This window comes from Actinia tenebrosa, unplaced genomic scaffold (genome assembly GCF_029948245.1).
Source record: "Actinia tenebrosa isolate PJP-AT-01 unplaced genomic scaffold, QUT_ActTen_1.0 PGA_scaffold0__85_contigs__length_37466705, whole genome shotgun sequence".
Lineage (NCBI taxonomy): Eukaryota > Metazoa > Cnidaria > Anthozoa > Actiniaria > Actiniidae > Actinia > Actinia tenebrosa.
Window position 1 is genome coordinate 3,192,881 of NW_028292569.1, and position 16,289 is coordinate 3,209,169.

General features: G+C 39.5%; 1 protein-coding gene across 4 annotated transcripts in view; it reads right to left on the reverse strand.

The window, feature by feature from the left end:
* The window catches only part of LOC116291804 (uncharacterized), a 23,422-nt gene extending 9,346 nt beyond the window's left edge, over positions 1 to 14,076 (reverse strand). For all 4 annotated transcript variants that reach the window (XR_004196612.2, XM_089026223.1, XM_031699016.2 and 1 more), the window contains exons 1-13: positions 13,758 to 14,076; positions 13,070 to 13,408; positions 7,199 to 10,132; positions 6,538 to 6,669; positions 6,001 to 6,203; positions 5,456 to 5,785; positions 5,037 to 5,232; positions 4,451 to 4,720; positions 3,702 to 4,040; positions 2,384 to 3,043; positions 1,655 to 1,975; positions 1,173 to 1,331; positions 272 to 412 (exon numbers count right to left, since the gene is read on the reverse strand). Coding sequence is in view for 3 of the 4 variants with exons in the window: in XM_089026223.1 (XP_088882349.1) it covers positions 272 to 412; positions 1,173 to 1,331; positions 1,655 to 1,975; positions 2,384 to 3,043; positions 3,702 to 4,040; positions 4,451 to 4,720; positions 5,037 to 5,232; positions 5,456 to 5,785; positions 6,001 to 6,203; positions 6,538 to 6,669; positions 7,199 to 10,132; positions 13,070 to 13,408; positions 13,758 to 13,899 (6,166 nt within the window). In the remaining variant the exon portion in view is untranslated. The remainder of the gene's footprint in view (positions 1 to 271; positions 413 to 1,172; positions 1,332 to 1,654; positions 1,976 to 2,383; positions 3,044 to 3,701; positions 4,041 to 4,450; positions 4,721 to 5,036; positions 5,233 to 5,455; positions 5,786 to 6,000; positions 6,204 to 6,537; positions 6,670 to 7,198; positions 10,133 to 13,069; positions 13,409 to 13,757) is intronic.
* Between the last annotated feature and the right edge of the window lie 2,213 nt (positions 14,077 to 16,289).

The window sequence follows — 16,289 nt, forward strand, 5'->3', positions numbered from 1 at the left end:
AGTTTTAAAACCGATCATTTGAAATCTTCATCTACTCTATACCACGTGGTGTTTTCTTAAGTGTTATTTCTTTCTCTACAAGCAACGATTTCAAACTGAGTCACATTGATAGGGACGAAAAGGCAGAGGAATCCAGCTCGTACATCCTCCCCTCCCCTCCCCCAACCTCATTATCCCTCCAAAATATTATTTCCAAAACCATTAGCTGAATGGCGTCATCACCATGGTCTACTCATTTATACATCATGATAAAAACTCATGACATACTTACCATCGTGATCAAGGCGATAGACATCAGTTGCCCCCACCCCTCCCCTGCCACTTTTACAATCTGCTGACTCTCCGAATATATTGAACGTTTGATCTGCTTTGGGTCCACTGAAACATGCACCTCCTCTATGAATGCCAAAGACTGAAAGGAAAAAATGTTAAAAGTTGTATTTGAGCCGAGAAAGGTTTTCCTACAGAGATGCGCTTAAAGAAAAAGTTCTTGTTTGCCAAGCCTTTTGATTCTACAGCGGAAACCCGAGGACGAGGGAGCTATGACAGGAGCTATGACATCATTTGATTGACGGAAGCCATAAATCCAGAGGATTTTGACTGTTGGTCGTGTAATACTCCAGTTTTGAGTTCTCTGTTGCTCAGGGTTAGCCTCGACTTCACGTAGAATATTCATGTGTTCCAGTGAAGCTCCGCGTGATTTGAAAGTGTTTGTATTGTCGAAGTTTTGTTTTGTTTACTTTACTGTTGCTAATTGTGAATATTCTGACGCCAAAATGAAGCTAACCCTGAGTAAATGAGTCTGTAATGAAGGAACACAGCGGTATCTTACGAATTCGAAAATTGTCTACTGTCACAATAGATAGGTTACTATTCTCACTGAATAATAATAATAATAATAATAATAATAATAATAATAATAATGATAATAATAAATTAACTTCACACAGTAAACTTCTTGGTCTTATTACGTAACGACGTCGTTCGAAACTTTGGAAACCAAATTTTGCGCCCCCCCCCCCCCCCCACCGTAGGCCTGTTGGTGGTGGTGTTCCTCGCTGTCATGTTACCTCATCATCACTACAGTCGCGAAACTCGCCCCATAACTTAATTACTGAGACGTGATAATGAGTATTCAGTGAGAATATTACTCCTTCTTCTCGGTATTCTACCTTTGTATCCATGCTTGAACGCCACACTAGCGCATGTATCGATTGGTTTAGCTCTCAGCCTGTAGGATTCTGATAACCGCGGGTCAGTGCCTTCGAGGGACGGGATTGCAAACGACTCTGTATCTCGCCAACACCCCAGAGATGCGAACTTGTCATACGCTAATAAAATAAAGAATTTCTTGTGATTAGAGTGTGATTAAATTTCAGTACCTTACAACTTGTTGGGTTAAAGAAAATCATGGTTTTTCCGCTAGGTTCCTAGATAGGTTAGAATGTGAACTAGGAATTTCTCATGTTCAGTCTTGCACTGGGAAACTAAAGCAGAATTGAATGTACATAAACCGAGATTTAGTAACTGGAAATATCCTTCAGTAGTAATCGGTCTATTTTTCCAAAAGTCTTGGATCAGTTATTCCCTCCCTATATTAAAAATAATTAAAAAACCTATTTAGCAGGAATGACAGAAAAGCAAGATTACTTACGACTGACTTCCTCGTCCGGGGGGTGCCAGTTAACGTAAGCCAGTTTCGGACGATAATAATCCGACATGGCTGGCTTGACTTTACAAGAATCATAATCCTTACACGCGACAAGAAAGCAGTTTGTCCTGATAAGGAACGCCACATTACACGAGTCTTCGGCGCAACAAAACGCTTTACACTCATCGATGTCGTTGACAACACCCTTGTCCGTGAACGTGCCAGACTTGATGCCTCCCACCAGAGTGACATTTTGTAATGTGTTGGACACCTGGTAATTGTGACAGGAAAACCGAGCAGGCCTGTTGAACTTCTTGACCGGCTCTGTAAGGAAAGTATACAAAAACAGCGGTTACATAGGCCATTTCTGAGTACGATAAACAAGGTGTTTTAGTCTAGCTATTTAGCTATATAGTTTAGCATTTTAGCTATTTATTTAGGCTAACGTTATTAGTTTTTAAGATAGCTTGTTCACAATTTTAGTTTTATCTAACATTGTTAACTTTTTTCTTCTATTCATGATGATGATACTAAAATAAATATGTATGTGTTTGTATGTCTAGCTTCGTTACGAACAACATTTAAGGCATGATAAACAAAAGAAGTTTGTACTAAAACTAGACCACGATGCATCACGTTCGCGATGTAAGAAAAAGATTATGTTTGGTCGTAGCTACACTCGAGCTCCCCTCGACCCAGTCCTCTCTCTGTATACAGGTAACCCAATCATACCTGCAATAGGTTTGGAACCTCCTCTGTAAACATACACTAAAGTAGGGTTATACGGGCTTGGCTTGGCTTTCTTCATCTGGCAGCCACGATTATTCGCACACTCCACATTATAGCAGTTGTTCTGAATCATGAATACCACGTCACACTTATCGTCATGGCAACAGTGACGTATGCAGTCGTCTATACTACTCATGTGTCCAAAGGTGTTGAATTTTCCCGCCTTTATTCCACCAACCAGAGTGAAGTTGTAGCTGACGTCAGTGTGGTGACACTGGGACGCAGGGGGGATGGGACGGGGATTGTCGAGTGAGGTACCTTCTTCAGGGAGGCCCGAGTGTGGCTCTTCTTTTAGGTGTGTGATGTACACAATGGTGGGGTTCATGCCAGAGGGTCGTGCTCTTTTGGTCTTGCAGGATTCCTCGTCCTTGCAGTTTACGAGGTAGCAGCTGTCACTGATCATGAAAGCCAGGCTGCAAGACTCCTTCAAACAACATTGTCTCATGCACATGTCTAAGGTCTTGACGCCGAGCGCTTCGCTGAATGAGCCTGCTTTGATTCCACCGCTCAGGGTGACGTTGTACTCTGGTGTGGACGCAGAACATTTCATGTTTTGGTCGGGAGCACGTGGTTGTTCTTCTTTCTTGGTTTGACGATTTTTTTCTGATGAAATAAATGAGAGAATACACAGGTTATTCCTCGCTATTCACTACGGACACGAATACAGGGGAATTGAACGGTAGAACAAACACGGGAGGCGATTCTGCAGCCGCTATCTTTTTCTCACAAAAGATGAAACAAAGGCCAAGTTTGGGCTCCCTGTGGAACTGACTATCACGTGCTATCATACCCTTGTAATACAAAGAGAGGTGAATATGCTAAAATTGGAACCTATACTAAGCGACCAAACTCAAGCTAAGCTCAAAGACTATTTATCGGGCAGTTACCAAAGTACCAAAGAGGGGTTTTCAATAATTCATATCTATGCAAATCGGCCAACCTCTATCGCTAGCAACCAAAAAACATTTCTCCAAGGGTGACCGTTTGTGATAATCGAATAGCGACCCGTCGTCGCTGGTTGTTTTGAGATTTTAATAATTGCTGGGTTTCAACGATAAAAGTATTTGAATCTCATTAACTACTCCAAATGTTGGCCAAACACTGACCACCATGTGCTGTCAACCAGAAGGAATTCTATTTACAATTTGTGATTAAGCTGATGAACATTCCGCTCGAGACAGGAAGTGACACCCAGCAATTAGTAACACGTGGTCTCATCCTCGATTTCAGACAGTCCTGCTGACGTAATTCATGCAGTTACCTGTTTGATATGTCAAACGAAATCCTTTGCCCTCCCCCTCTGGGGTGCTTGTGAACTGAAGCCACATGTGATTTCCTGTTGATCTCATTAACCTCGGGCTGTTCAAACCACAGAATTCCCCGATCTCTTTCGCAGCCTCGTCTTCTCCATCTTTGATTACTAATCTAGACTTGTCACAGTTGCCATCCTCTTGAAGACCAAACGTCTCGAAATTCAACGCAATTTTGTCTGTTTTGTCAACCGTTATTTTCCATATGCAAGTCTTTGCGTCTTTGTAACCGCTTGGCCAATTGGGTGATGCTATGACACCTGATGACGCATCTAACGACCCCCCACAACCTGCAAACGTAAAATCACCCAAATATTTTCTGAGTACATGTACTTAATAGAGAGTTTTAGATTTACGTTCACGGCAAACGTGAAACGTCAGTTGACCATTTAAACATTCTTTAAAATTAGTGAAAAGGAATCGCAAAAATCTCCAAGTAGTAGATAAACAAAAGAATGCTGGTCTTTGTCAAGAAGGTTTGCAAAAGGTAAAGTAAAATACAGGAAAACTATGAAAACGTTGTCACGTTTGCCGTTTGCGGGGAGGAAAAAAGTCAATCTAAAACTCTCTAATATGTACTTATTGACGTGGGTTCCCTGGGTTAATGACCCCTTACAGCATACCCCAAGAGGGATCCCCCTAATGGGACATCCTGGATACACTCCCTACTAAAATATAGCGACTCAATGAACAAACTTACTTTTTGCATAATTGCATAGTGTCATCAGTTTCTTTATCTCCGGTTCTTCCATTGCGTAGTCATATATTCTAAATTCATCTAATAATCCATTAATAAACCTTGAATCTTTGTGTGTTCCAATGCCCACGTGACTGTCCCAGTCCTGAGACAACAAACCGCTGCCTTGAGCCTGCCCGTTCACGTGACCATCGATATAGACCTTGGAAATCCCCGTATGAGAGTCGTAGGTACCTGCCACGTGTGTCCACGTGTTTTCTGAGACGACTGCGTCTAGGGTACGACGAAAGAAGTTGGCAGTTAACGATTTGTTTTATATTATAGTGAATATAATACATACAGTTTGTTTTCATATCACTCAGCGGGCCGTTCGAGAGGGCATTTCTGTTTCATTTAAATTTCCAAAAATACGTCATAATGATTGCAAATTGACAACATCCATTTAGCAAATCACAGATCGCGAGTTTGCTACTAGGGAGCGTCAATATAAGGAGACACGGTTGCCATGTTCGAAAGTTTGCTTTACCCAGTGCAGAAACTACTGAACTGGTTCAACCGGTTTTAATTTCCATGACAACGAGTGTAATACCTGATTCTACACTAAAGATCTGGTTAGCCGTCTCGTTACGGTGGTACCATCGCAGTTTTCCATCGCTAACTTCAAAGTGATACTGCCCGCTGCCATGACTACTGTGACCTCCAACAGTATCGAAGATAGAATGCTGTCCACTTGTGTTGTCCAATCGGATCCACGCTGCTATGGTGATTGCATCACGTGGCTTAGGCTAATCAGACCAAAAAACGAAATCAGATTCAGTGTCATTTAAGACGAGAGGAAGAAAAATGAAGTAGTGCCCTGTCCCTACTCTTCTAAATAACTCTCGTCACAGGCCAACAAACCAAGTATGTCAATACGCGTGGAAAACAATGCAATGTTATTCCTGTGGTTCCAGCACGAACGTCAATGAAAATAAATATTTGGGACAGTTATGGTGGAAAAAAACTGACCTGGATTTTTCGCCCATCTAACAAGATGGTCTTCCCGTCACGTAGGCTTGCTACGTCACCACAGACGCCAGGGGCTCGAGATATTTCAGTGCGCCTATCATCAGTAGATGTTTCCTTGCTCTTATCAAAGTTCAGATAAACGACCAATCCTTGCTTTGAAATTCGATCACGTGGTTTCAATCCGGGATCTGTGGAAGTGTAGAGCTCGGCTCGCATGCATATGTTTGGACCGTTCCAGGATTGAGGTTTGAAGCGAATAAACCGAGCTGTGATTGGCTGCTTTAGAGAGTGACTGACAGGTGTAGTACTGTCTGTATTGCCATCGAAAAGCTAAAAATAGAACCAGGAAATCGTGAATTTGTTACCTATGAAATAATCTAAAAGCATGATCACGTGATGGCAGCCATGTTGGATACGTTACCAAGGAAACAAACACATCATCAGATGTTGCATCTATGATTGTTCTACCATCCAACATGGCCCCCCTCAAGTAATCCTTAGAAGTACCCAAGGGGCAATATCCTTCTGGTGTCCATATACGATACCTTTTCATGTCCCTCTTCAGTATAGTCTGCCCATATATGGCCGTTGTTACTAAATTCCAAAGTATATTCTTTGACCCATGTTGGAAACTCTGGCATGCCCTGAGTAGCCACGCGACATACTCGTCTGCGCTGACCAAGGTCAATCTGGAGGTACTGGGCCCTATCGATGTGCTTGGTCCCAGTGCACCATGCACCCGCAAAACCTTGTGACAAGAAGGGATAATATTAATATCAACTTTTTATACCTTTTGGTTCAACTTCTATTCTATGTTTTTATCAGTGAATTAGCCGTGCTGTGACTTCAATCAGCCCAGAACTGCTTGCGGGGTTCGATTGAATCAATGTTTACTCCATTACTTCATTTGTAGTCTCATTTTAGTTCCTTTTTTCCCCTCTTGCTGCCAATTTTTCCCACTTTCTTAATTCCTACCCTTCCTCCTTTGTTCACTTAAGTCGCCAGTTACTTTAATTTATATTTCTTCCTATTTTATCTGCATTTTTGTGCTTTTTTTCTAATATCATTTTCAATGTCCTCACCATTTTGTTTTGGAGTATTTCCAAGTCTTCCTCTCGCTGCAGAGTGATACATCGAATAGTCACTAGACGATGACAGCTGCTCATCTTTGATGGTACCATCCTGCATGCCTAGTGGAAAGCTACATGACTTTCCTGTCAATCAATCACACAACAAATTAGAAATCTACCTAAATGACATCCCATAATATAATTACGAGGTCCATCTTACGCTCGGGATTGAGAGATGCTTTGCGACCCCTTACCAAAGTGTATTGTCAGGAAAATATTTCGACTTCGATTTAGAGGAGAATTCGTATGATTATGAAAAATCACGGCACACGGAACGGTCACGGCACGGAAATGACGTCATTAATCACTAATTAGCCAATCAAAATGCTCGGATACGGTACCGTCACAGTCACGACACAGAATTGACATCAGTTAATCGGTCGTCCAATCAAAATAGTTGGCTTTGGCATCGTCACGGTCACGGCACAGCAAATTCGCAACGTATTTTTCAAAGAACCTGGTTTCCAATCATTCTCGAGAAGATTAAGAAAATGAAGACACGGCGGCCATGTTGGTGGTATTAACAATGGAAGCAAATCAGAAGTCGTTTGTTAAATACTACCAACAAGGCGGCGATGACGTAAAGTACAAACGAGGAATTTTGTCCAATTACCTTCAAAACCTTGTCCAACGTTTGTCTTTTCTTCATCTGGCCTCGTAGGAGTATATTTCATATTTTTATATTGAGATTTAAGTGACTTCATCTGAGCAGCAAGGACGCTACCACCGTGGTCCTGGAATCTATCAGGGATGGTTGGTTGTGCACCATACGCAGGTCTGTATGTTCTTCCTGGAAATCGAATCTGCTGATAGCCTGGTCTGACACCATTTGGTTTCGCGTAGTTTGTAGGAGGGATAAAAGATCGTGGTTGATCATGAGAAAAGCCAAAGTGTACGGACGGCCCTGGGATGACGCTCCTAAGAGGAAGATGGGTCCTTAATGCAACATATAGCTGCGCAGATTGAGCACCAAAACTACTGACTACAGGTTGAATACTTGAAGTCATCGCGTTATTTCTTCCTTGAAGTCTATAAGCATTGGTTTGTTTGTATTGATAACTAGGTGCGCTAAATGGTCCACTCTCTTGCTGGGGTTTATATTGAGTTCCTTGGCCCATTTTTGCTCGATTGTATCCAACAGTACTGGCAAATACTGGCCTTATATTACTCCTCGTAGCTTGATTATAACTTGAAATACGCATTCTGTTTCTCAAACCAATTTCGTAAGGTGCTTGTCTTTTCTGCTTTTGTGTTGGTCTATCCACTTTTTCTTTCGCAATTTTTTTCTTATTTTCTTGTTTATTTCTTTTTTCTTTCAACAAAGTTTTCGTACTCTGTTTCTTTTGTTTAGCTTTTTCACGAAAGGATTTTTCTTTCTTAGGAGAAATAGAGTAAGTACTTCGTGATTTTGCAGCTTTAGTTTTAGAAGATGAAGATTTCAGTGACTTGGATGACGATGCAGCAGCCATTTTGACATGTTTTTTCGATGCATCGTTAGTCTTTGATGATTTTACTTTGGGGAAAGAGGAGGTAGAGACGGAAACTTTTGTGGATGATGAAGATGACTGTGTAGTTGACGTGGTGGATGATGATGATGATGATGATGACGGTGGTGGTAATGGTGGGAGTGGCAGAGGTATAGGGGATATCGATATGGATGTAGAAGATGTTGATGATGTTGATTCCTGAGGGGGGACTGCTGAGGATTTCTTTGTAGTCTTTTTGACATGTTTTTTCGATGCATCGTTAGTCTTTGATGATTTTACTTTTGGAAAAGTGGACGTAGAGACGGAAACTTTAGTCGATGATGAAGATGACTGTGAAACGGATGTACTGGAAGTGGATGTTGATGACGACGATGGTGGCGGGAGCGGTAACGGTAACGGTAACGGGGATATCGTTATGGATGTAGAAGATGAAGATGACGTCGATTCCTGAGGGGGGACTGCTGAGGATTTCTTCGTGTCTTTATTCAATGTTCCCTGATGTATCTTGATCGAGCCTTTTTTAGTCAAAGAAACCAGTTTAACAGGTTTTTCCGGGGCATCTTTCTTCTTTGAATCCAAAGACTTTGGAAATGTAGTGGAAGAAGATGACACTTTGGTTGTCGAGGTTTGTGATGATTGTGAAACTGGCAAAGATCCTGTTGAAGACGTTGTAACAGAAATTGAAGATGATGAAGATGTTGATGAAGGAGGTGGTGGAGGAGGTGGAGGAGGTAGAGATGATATTGATATGGATGCTGACGATGATGAAGACGTTTCTTGAGGAGAAGCATCCGCGTTCTTCACTGGCAAAGAAATGTTCTTCTTAGATTTCTTAGAGTTGTTCTCTGATTTTACCTGCGATTGATCTGTGGATGGTGATGGTGATGACGATGATGTTGCTATCGATGACGTTGCTGTTGATGATGATGGTGCCAATGTTGATGAAGATGACGGCGATGAAGATGATGATAATGTCGATGGCGAAGATGATGATGACTGTATATTCTTGGTTGTAGATCTAGTCCTGTCTGGTACCCCAGACCCTAGTTCTTCTTCTTCTTCCAAAGAACGTTTTGAGGGTGACGCCGAAGACAAGGCTTTACTCAACTCGTCCATTTCTTCTGGCTCTACTGCCTTTCGCTTGTACCTCCTTAAAGAATTCCCTTCCTCGCTGTCTTCGTTTTGGTCGTTATACCCCGAATAAGGATCGCTGGGTGGATGGGATATTCCATTCCCTGAAGACCAGACATCAGCTGATGATACATCATCATCATCATCGTCAAGTTTGCGCTTATAACGTTGCAATTCATTATCTTGTTGTTCGTCTTTCATTTTATTTTCTCCAAGGAATGGCAATGAATCATCCGACGAATGACTATCATCATCCTCATCCTCATCATCAAAGTTGCGCTTGTAACGTTGGAGCACTTCCTGGCTCTTCATCCTGACGTCACTTCCTGAACCAGACAAACTAGTTTGACTGGATTCTATTCTTCCATTATTATTTTGTATATCGTTATTTATTTCTTCATTTCCCGAACCTGAATAAACAGTTTGACTGGATTCCATATCACTATCAGAAAGCATAGCTTCATCTTCTTTTTCACGAGGCAAATCGTCTTGCATTTCTCGGTTTTGCCTATCCAATGGTTTAATGTTTTTATCAAAATAAGAATCCCTTCTATTTCGTCCATTTTCTGCATCATAGTTTCTAATTGCAAAATGTCCCCCTAAAATACTTTCATGTTTGATCACATCTCTTCGAATCCTTTGGTTCGCTTTTCTTCTTCTTTTCCACAAATAAGGAAGTTCAAGAAAAGGTCTTTCACCAACAGACCTTTGCGAAAGTTCATGTTTACCCTTAACTAAAGGGATACCATTTGTCCTTGATCGCGTTCTTGATGACAATGTTGATATCACCTCTGCATCGTTTGAACGTCTTTTAAAATTTAATGACGAGGAAAATCCTTCATTCGACGACGAACCCTTTCGCTGATTCTCGTCAATATTCCTTGTCTTTTTCTCGTGCTTTTGTTTTGCATGTACCTTGGAAAGCTTTCCTGTGTGCAGAATAAAAGGGAAATAGTTTAAAATTCTGTTAAACAATGTTATGGGCGTTTCACGTGCGGTAGCCATGTTGAAGGACAAGAGCAACGAAAGATTTCATTTTCTAAAGGAGAAATTTTGATTGTTTTGTCCCACAACATGGCTGCCGTTAAACCCCTTTATACTGTTGTAACATGGGACATAAGGTGCGGGATCCTGATTGACTGAAAGAGCCAAGTTTTGGTTTCTCAAACTCGTTTTCAGGATTTTCTGAACATGCCCAAAATGTATATACACAAAAAAAGAAAAAGAAAAAAGAAAAAAAAAAAGATAAATGCTATAGTATGGACTGCGTTGGCGAGTTAAACGCAACGAGTTAATAAGAAGGATGACTTAAACACCACTCTTAAATAGTGGGACACCTTCCCTTCTAGACCACACTACGATAGTTACGAGTTAGTCGATACGGGAAATAATCTGATTACATCTAAATTAAAAGGTTTTGACAAACGAGACATTAACAACAGCAAGCAGCATTGAACCAACAGTTAATGAGGTTTGTATTTTAGCTTGGTAAGAGGTACACGCCTCCTCATCAAAGGAGTTCCCAGTGACTTCTCGACGAGATCATGGCAATAGAATGTCACAGCAAAAAATCCGACAATCTCATGCGAATCCAAGTGAGTCAAGTTTTTTTGCTTCATTAATAATCTTGCGAAGTCTGGTTAACCCCGAATAAGCAGGCAAAAACCCGTGACGACTTTTAAATAACTTCCTCTTGTTACATCGCATTCCTTGCCATGCATGGCTTCCTCGGCAGTGACCAAAGCCCCAACAAATTTGGTGCTCCATTGTTTCGTAATTAAATCAAGTATTATATTAGTAAGAAAAGAAGAGGCGTCGAGATTTTTAATTAAGCTAACGCTCTAAAATAATCGTTAAGCGTACTAGGTACTTCAACCAATTATTATTCAAGAAAGTAGCGAGATTTTTTTGCGAAGTTCTGAGTTTTGTGAACCGTATTTCACACAATTGAACTTAGTGTTTATACGAGCAATAGAAAAGGCAAACCTTTCTTTGCACTTCTAACTATTAAATAAAATTTCCGTGTTGGATGGCTGTTTAAAACGAAAATTTTCATGAATTTACGGAGTTAAACATTTTTAAAGAAGCTCGAAATCTTATTGAAAGGATAGCGCGAATTTTTCATCTAAGATGTAATGCACTTTCAACCACTCTGCTGTAACTTTGAATGTGACAGTCGACTACGAGTTTTATAAAAAAACACTTGATAATAATATATTTATCAATTAAAGACTGTAATGCATAGTTTAGTTGTTCAATAATCTTAAGACAAGTTTAGTTTGAAGTTTTTAGAGCGAAGAAAATCAAAGGAAACATTACATACAACATATCACATAAGTTATGATACATGATAATGATTAAAGTTACTGTTTCGGTTGAGGTCCCTCGAGCGTACGCTGACACCTGGTCGGTGAATTGAATCCTAATTTCTGTTTCTAGGCGTGAATAACCTGGAAAAAACTCGTTTTTTATCCTGTTTTTAAATACTAATAATGATAACTCTGTGGAAATATCTTTTGCAAGGTTTCAAGGTCGTATTTTAATATTTTCATGACGGTTGTATTTGCAATTTCGCAAATTCATCTTAGGAAATTGTCATGTATCAAGAGGTAATCACGTGAAGAATTCAAAGAATCTATTTTTTTCATTTATTAAGAAATTGTCATTTCGAAATTTTCAATATTATTAGATTATTATTATTTGATTTTCTATTTATGTCTAGAAGTTTTAGTTTTCGAAATAAAAATAACTTGTAAATCAATATATATTTCTGCTCCGTTGACAAAACAGCGCATTACTGATGACAGTAAAGAGGACTTTTTATAGAAAGTAGTTTCAACATATTTTTAAAATATCCAAAATTCCATAACTGAAGCTGAAGTGAGATTTTAAGCTGAAAAGAATCGCGTAGTAGAAAATAAAATAAGATAAAACAAAACAGAAGTCGTTTTCCTATTTTTTAAAACTAAAACTACGGATATAGACTGCGATTACACAGAACCGTCTATATTGTTTAAAAAATACGTTCTTTTTACAAGGAACCGGATCCAAATTTGCTCGGCAAGGCGTACGAAGCTTTGTCCGGATAACTCGTTCCCGCCTGTGAATGGAACCCCTAAACGTACAACTTTTTAACCGGTGAAAAACGAGCTCCACGAGCTCAAGAACGTCCTTACAGATCATAAAGTATCTATGAATACACGCAGAAAACTCTTGGAATCCTGTATCAGATCCAGACTTACTTACTGTACTGAGGCTGAACTACCAAATGAAGATGAACTGAAAAAGCTTGAATCCTGTTGGTTTGGTTTACTAAGAAGAATGGTACGGAATGGCTGGGAAAGGAAAATGAATAGTGACGGAGAAGAAACGTTTGCCTTTAAATATAGGAACTTAGACCTGGAGAGAATAGTGGGAACCCTGGCACTTCGTGATTTTATATACATACGCTACTTGAAGTACATTGCACATGTTTGTAGAAGACCAAATTCAAATTTAACGAAACAGTTGCTGTTTGCAATTCCATCTGCTAAATATGTTAGAGATCCATGGATCAAAATTAGTCAACTTCTTAATGTTGATAAACACCAAGCTAAGAAATCTACACAAGACAGAAAAGTTCTAAAAGGACTACTACATCAGAACTTTGGCTCTGTGTAGACTATATAGTCCCTGCTGATCAACTTATAGTTGGAAATAGCGGAATGACACTGATACTGATACTGAAAAATTTGCCCGGTACCGTTTAAATTTAGCAGAGAATTATGACTCCAGTGCGAAAATTCCGAAAGAATTACGAGTTATTTACATTGTTTTGTGACCTAAAGATAATGGTGACTAAAAGTCGAAACAACAGTGTTTTTTACCTGCTTTGTTTATCGTTGTATTGTGTACTTTGGGGATTCCTCTTTGTAATCTTGCAAAGACGAGTGTCGGGTATTGAAAACTTGGAAGAAGCCAACACGTCTCTTCTTCTCCATCACACGAAATCCCAAAGCAGTCAAACCTCGAGATATAAGCTAGAGAGATGTTTTCTCGTTTACAGGCGATTTGCACGCAGTCTTCAAGTGTTTTAACATGGCCCAGAATGAAGCGATGTACTTTGGGATTGTCAAGTCCATTCATAAGAGTGACATTGGATTCTGGTCGTCCTATTTGCGAACAACTCGAAGCGTCTTGCTTTAAAGTAGCTTTAGAACAAAGCACTGCAATGTAATAAATAAGTCGTTTTAACTAGAATGATGAAAAAAGGGGAAAAAAGCCCGGAGAGGATTAAACGTGTGGAGTGAACCGTAAAATCCACAAGCAAAAAAACGATCTTAACCATTACACTGACCTTTAAAAAAATCACTTTTTCTTTTTTATTATTATAGAATTTTAGATTTTTAGTAGTTTGAAAGCACAGCGAAACTTTTATATGAATAAAAGTTTTTATGTTAGGAAAATGGTTTGACAGTTTTGTACAACAAACAAAAACCACAAGTAATGATGGATTATACGAGATAACCGGTCGAAATTGAATAGAGATCATTCTATCTAATTAAACGCAATTACCTTGGGCGAGTAGTAAAATCAATAATATCCAAACACTGTTCCTTTTGGCACGAAAATCCCTGATAAACGCCAATGCCAAACGCGAGTGCACTTTACGCGGGGCATTCGGGTTCTTTTCAAGTTGATGATTCTGTGGCCTCATTGAAATCCTTCCAGTGTTTAGCGTAATAAGATAACATTGATAAACTAGCGTAGTAATAAGAAATTAAACACAAGCGTCAAACAAATCCAACAATCTCTGCCTATCTTCCCAATCATTGTAAAATATGGTGTAAAATCCGTCTATCTTTCTCGAAGGAGGCTACATTTAGTTTTCTTACATGGGACACAACGTTTCGACCAAATGCTCTGAGAAACACAAATGAGTCAAACAAGATTCCATGACATCAGGGTAAGAGAATCCATCGAATTCAAAATAATTACGTCACTAATTTCGCTGAGCTGTATTGCAGTCAACTACACACACTTCCAAGACATTAAGCTTTCAAATCACTCCGCTAATAACTATTCGTTCGTTGAAGTTTCCCTTTTGGAACAAAATTTTTTGATTTTTTAAGAAATTACATTTCTTAAAAACCTTGAATCTTTTTTAGTATTTTCTTAGTTTGTTGACGAACCATGACGAGTTGAATGCTACCGTGTAACAGGTAGTCACTTTAAGGAAAATTAACTACTTACATGGCTGAAAATCAGCTTCTTACAATCTTTAATTCAAGAAAAACTCTACTTGAAGGGTTTTCGGAGTAAAAAGGGATGAATGAACGCAACATTTCATTGCACAAGAATTAGATAAACTAGGCGAAGTTATCGCGCATGCGTAAGAATCCTACTACAAAACTGCGCATGATTGAATAGTTAATAGCGTTTTATCGCTTTCAAGACTTATACTTCATGGGTGAGTTCAACTATTATAAACAGGTTGAGTTTGTTTTTGATCTTGATAAAGGGTTCATTGCTGCATTCAAGGCTAGTGTAGATGAAGTAATCTTACCTTTCCCGCTGTGTTTACTCTCGATGACTTCATATCTTCCACCAAGGAAATCTTATTTCCAAAGCAGCGTTCAATATATTTTATATAAGCTACCTAATTTATCTCACACCGATTATAGTATCCAATAATACCGATATTGTTGATGGCTTTATTTTCGTTCTAGGCGTGGGATATTTTGTGTTAAGGCAAATATGGAGGTGAAAATTGTGACGCCATTTTTTTTTTGTTTGCTTGAGGGGTTAGGTCAGCATTATCGGTTGAACGTAGCTATTGACCCAATAAAGACGTCGACGGAGAATCCTTGAAAGAGGGTCGTAATTGGCTTCGGCTCGTCTGTCTCTAAGATGCTAGTCTCTTTTAGGCCAGATATTTATCTGCCAACAGCTAAAAGATATTTAGATTTTTAAAAAGGAAATTTTTTCAAGAAACACCGATCGCATAATAAAAGTGTGAACAAAGCCTACTGGAATCATCACCGGTTTTAGTTTTATATTTTGCATAGAGAAAAACCAAGTTCCAACCGCACTTTTCGACCAGGCTGAGTTCGCGTGAGAGAAACTCGCAGTTAAAATATTGTCTGTTAATCAGATGCTTTCAATATCAATACGCGGGTAAAATGCCAGAATATCAAAACTGACTGTCACCGTTGAATGCCAAATTATGACAGTATGTATTAAGTACCGCAGTATTGAACGGTCAAATATTGAAAAGTCAATATACAAGGTCATTGTGTCAAGAGGTTAAAAACTGTTTCGGCAGAACGAATGATCCTTTCAAAGTGTGAGCGACTTTCAAGATAGCTGTCTGACAGAGACAACACCAGTAATACAATGTAAACAAATGCCATCATTTTCTACTACGCCTAAAAAGACAGACGATGTTTCTAATTTCTGTTCTCGCGCATCATTTGATGATTTAATCGATAACTACGACATTAGCTGAGAACAGAGACAGTAGAAATGTCGACCGACACAATGATTCATGTCGATGTTGTCGTGCAGGAACAAAGCTTCGTAACGTAAATTTTATCGATATTTATAAAATGGTTTAAAAAGCCTTCAAAAATTCATTTGGACGACAGTAGTGATTTAACAAGCATTGGGTAAGGTGTAGTAGGTTGCGTTATATTTGCTAATGGATTATGGGTAACGTTGCATCATTTGTTCGTGGTGCATCATGGGTCCAGGTGAACCATGGGTAATATTACACCACTGTAAGTGATGGGTAATGTGCATCTTGGATGGAGGTGTGGTGCATCATGGGTAATGCTGCATGATGGGTTTTACTGCAAAACAGGAAGTGGTACATTATGGGTCCAGGTGAACCATGGGTAATATCACATCACTGTAAGTGATGGGTAATGTGCATCTTGGGTGGTGGTGTGGTGCATCATGGGTAATATTGCATCATGGGAAGTAACGTGCAGATAGCTTGGCTCCAAGTTGCAAAGTCAGTCGAAGTAGGGAGCTGGGTATTATCGAATTATGTAGTGCTGCATCATGGGAGGATGCGGGTCGAATTGGATATAAAGTTAAACAATA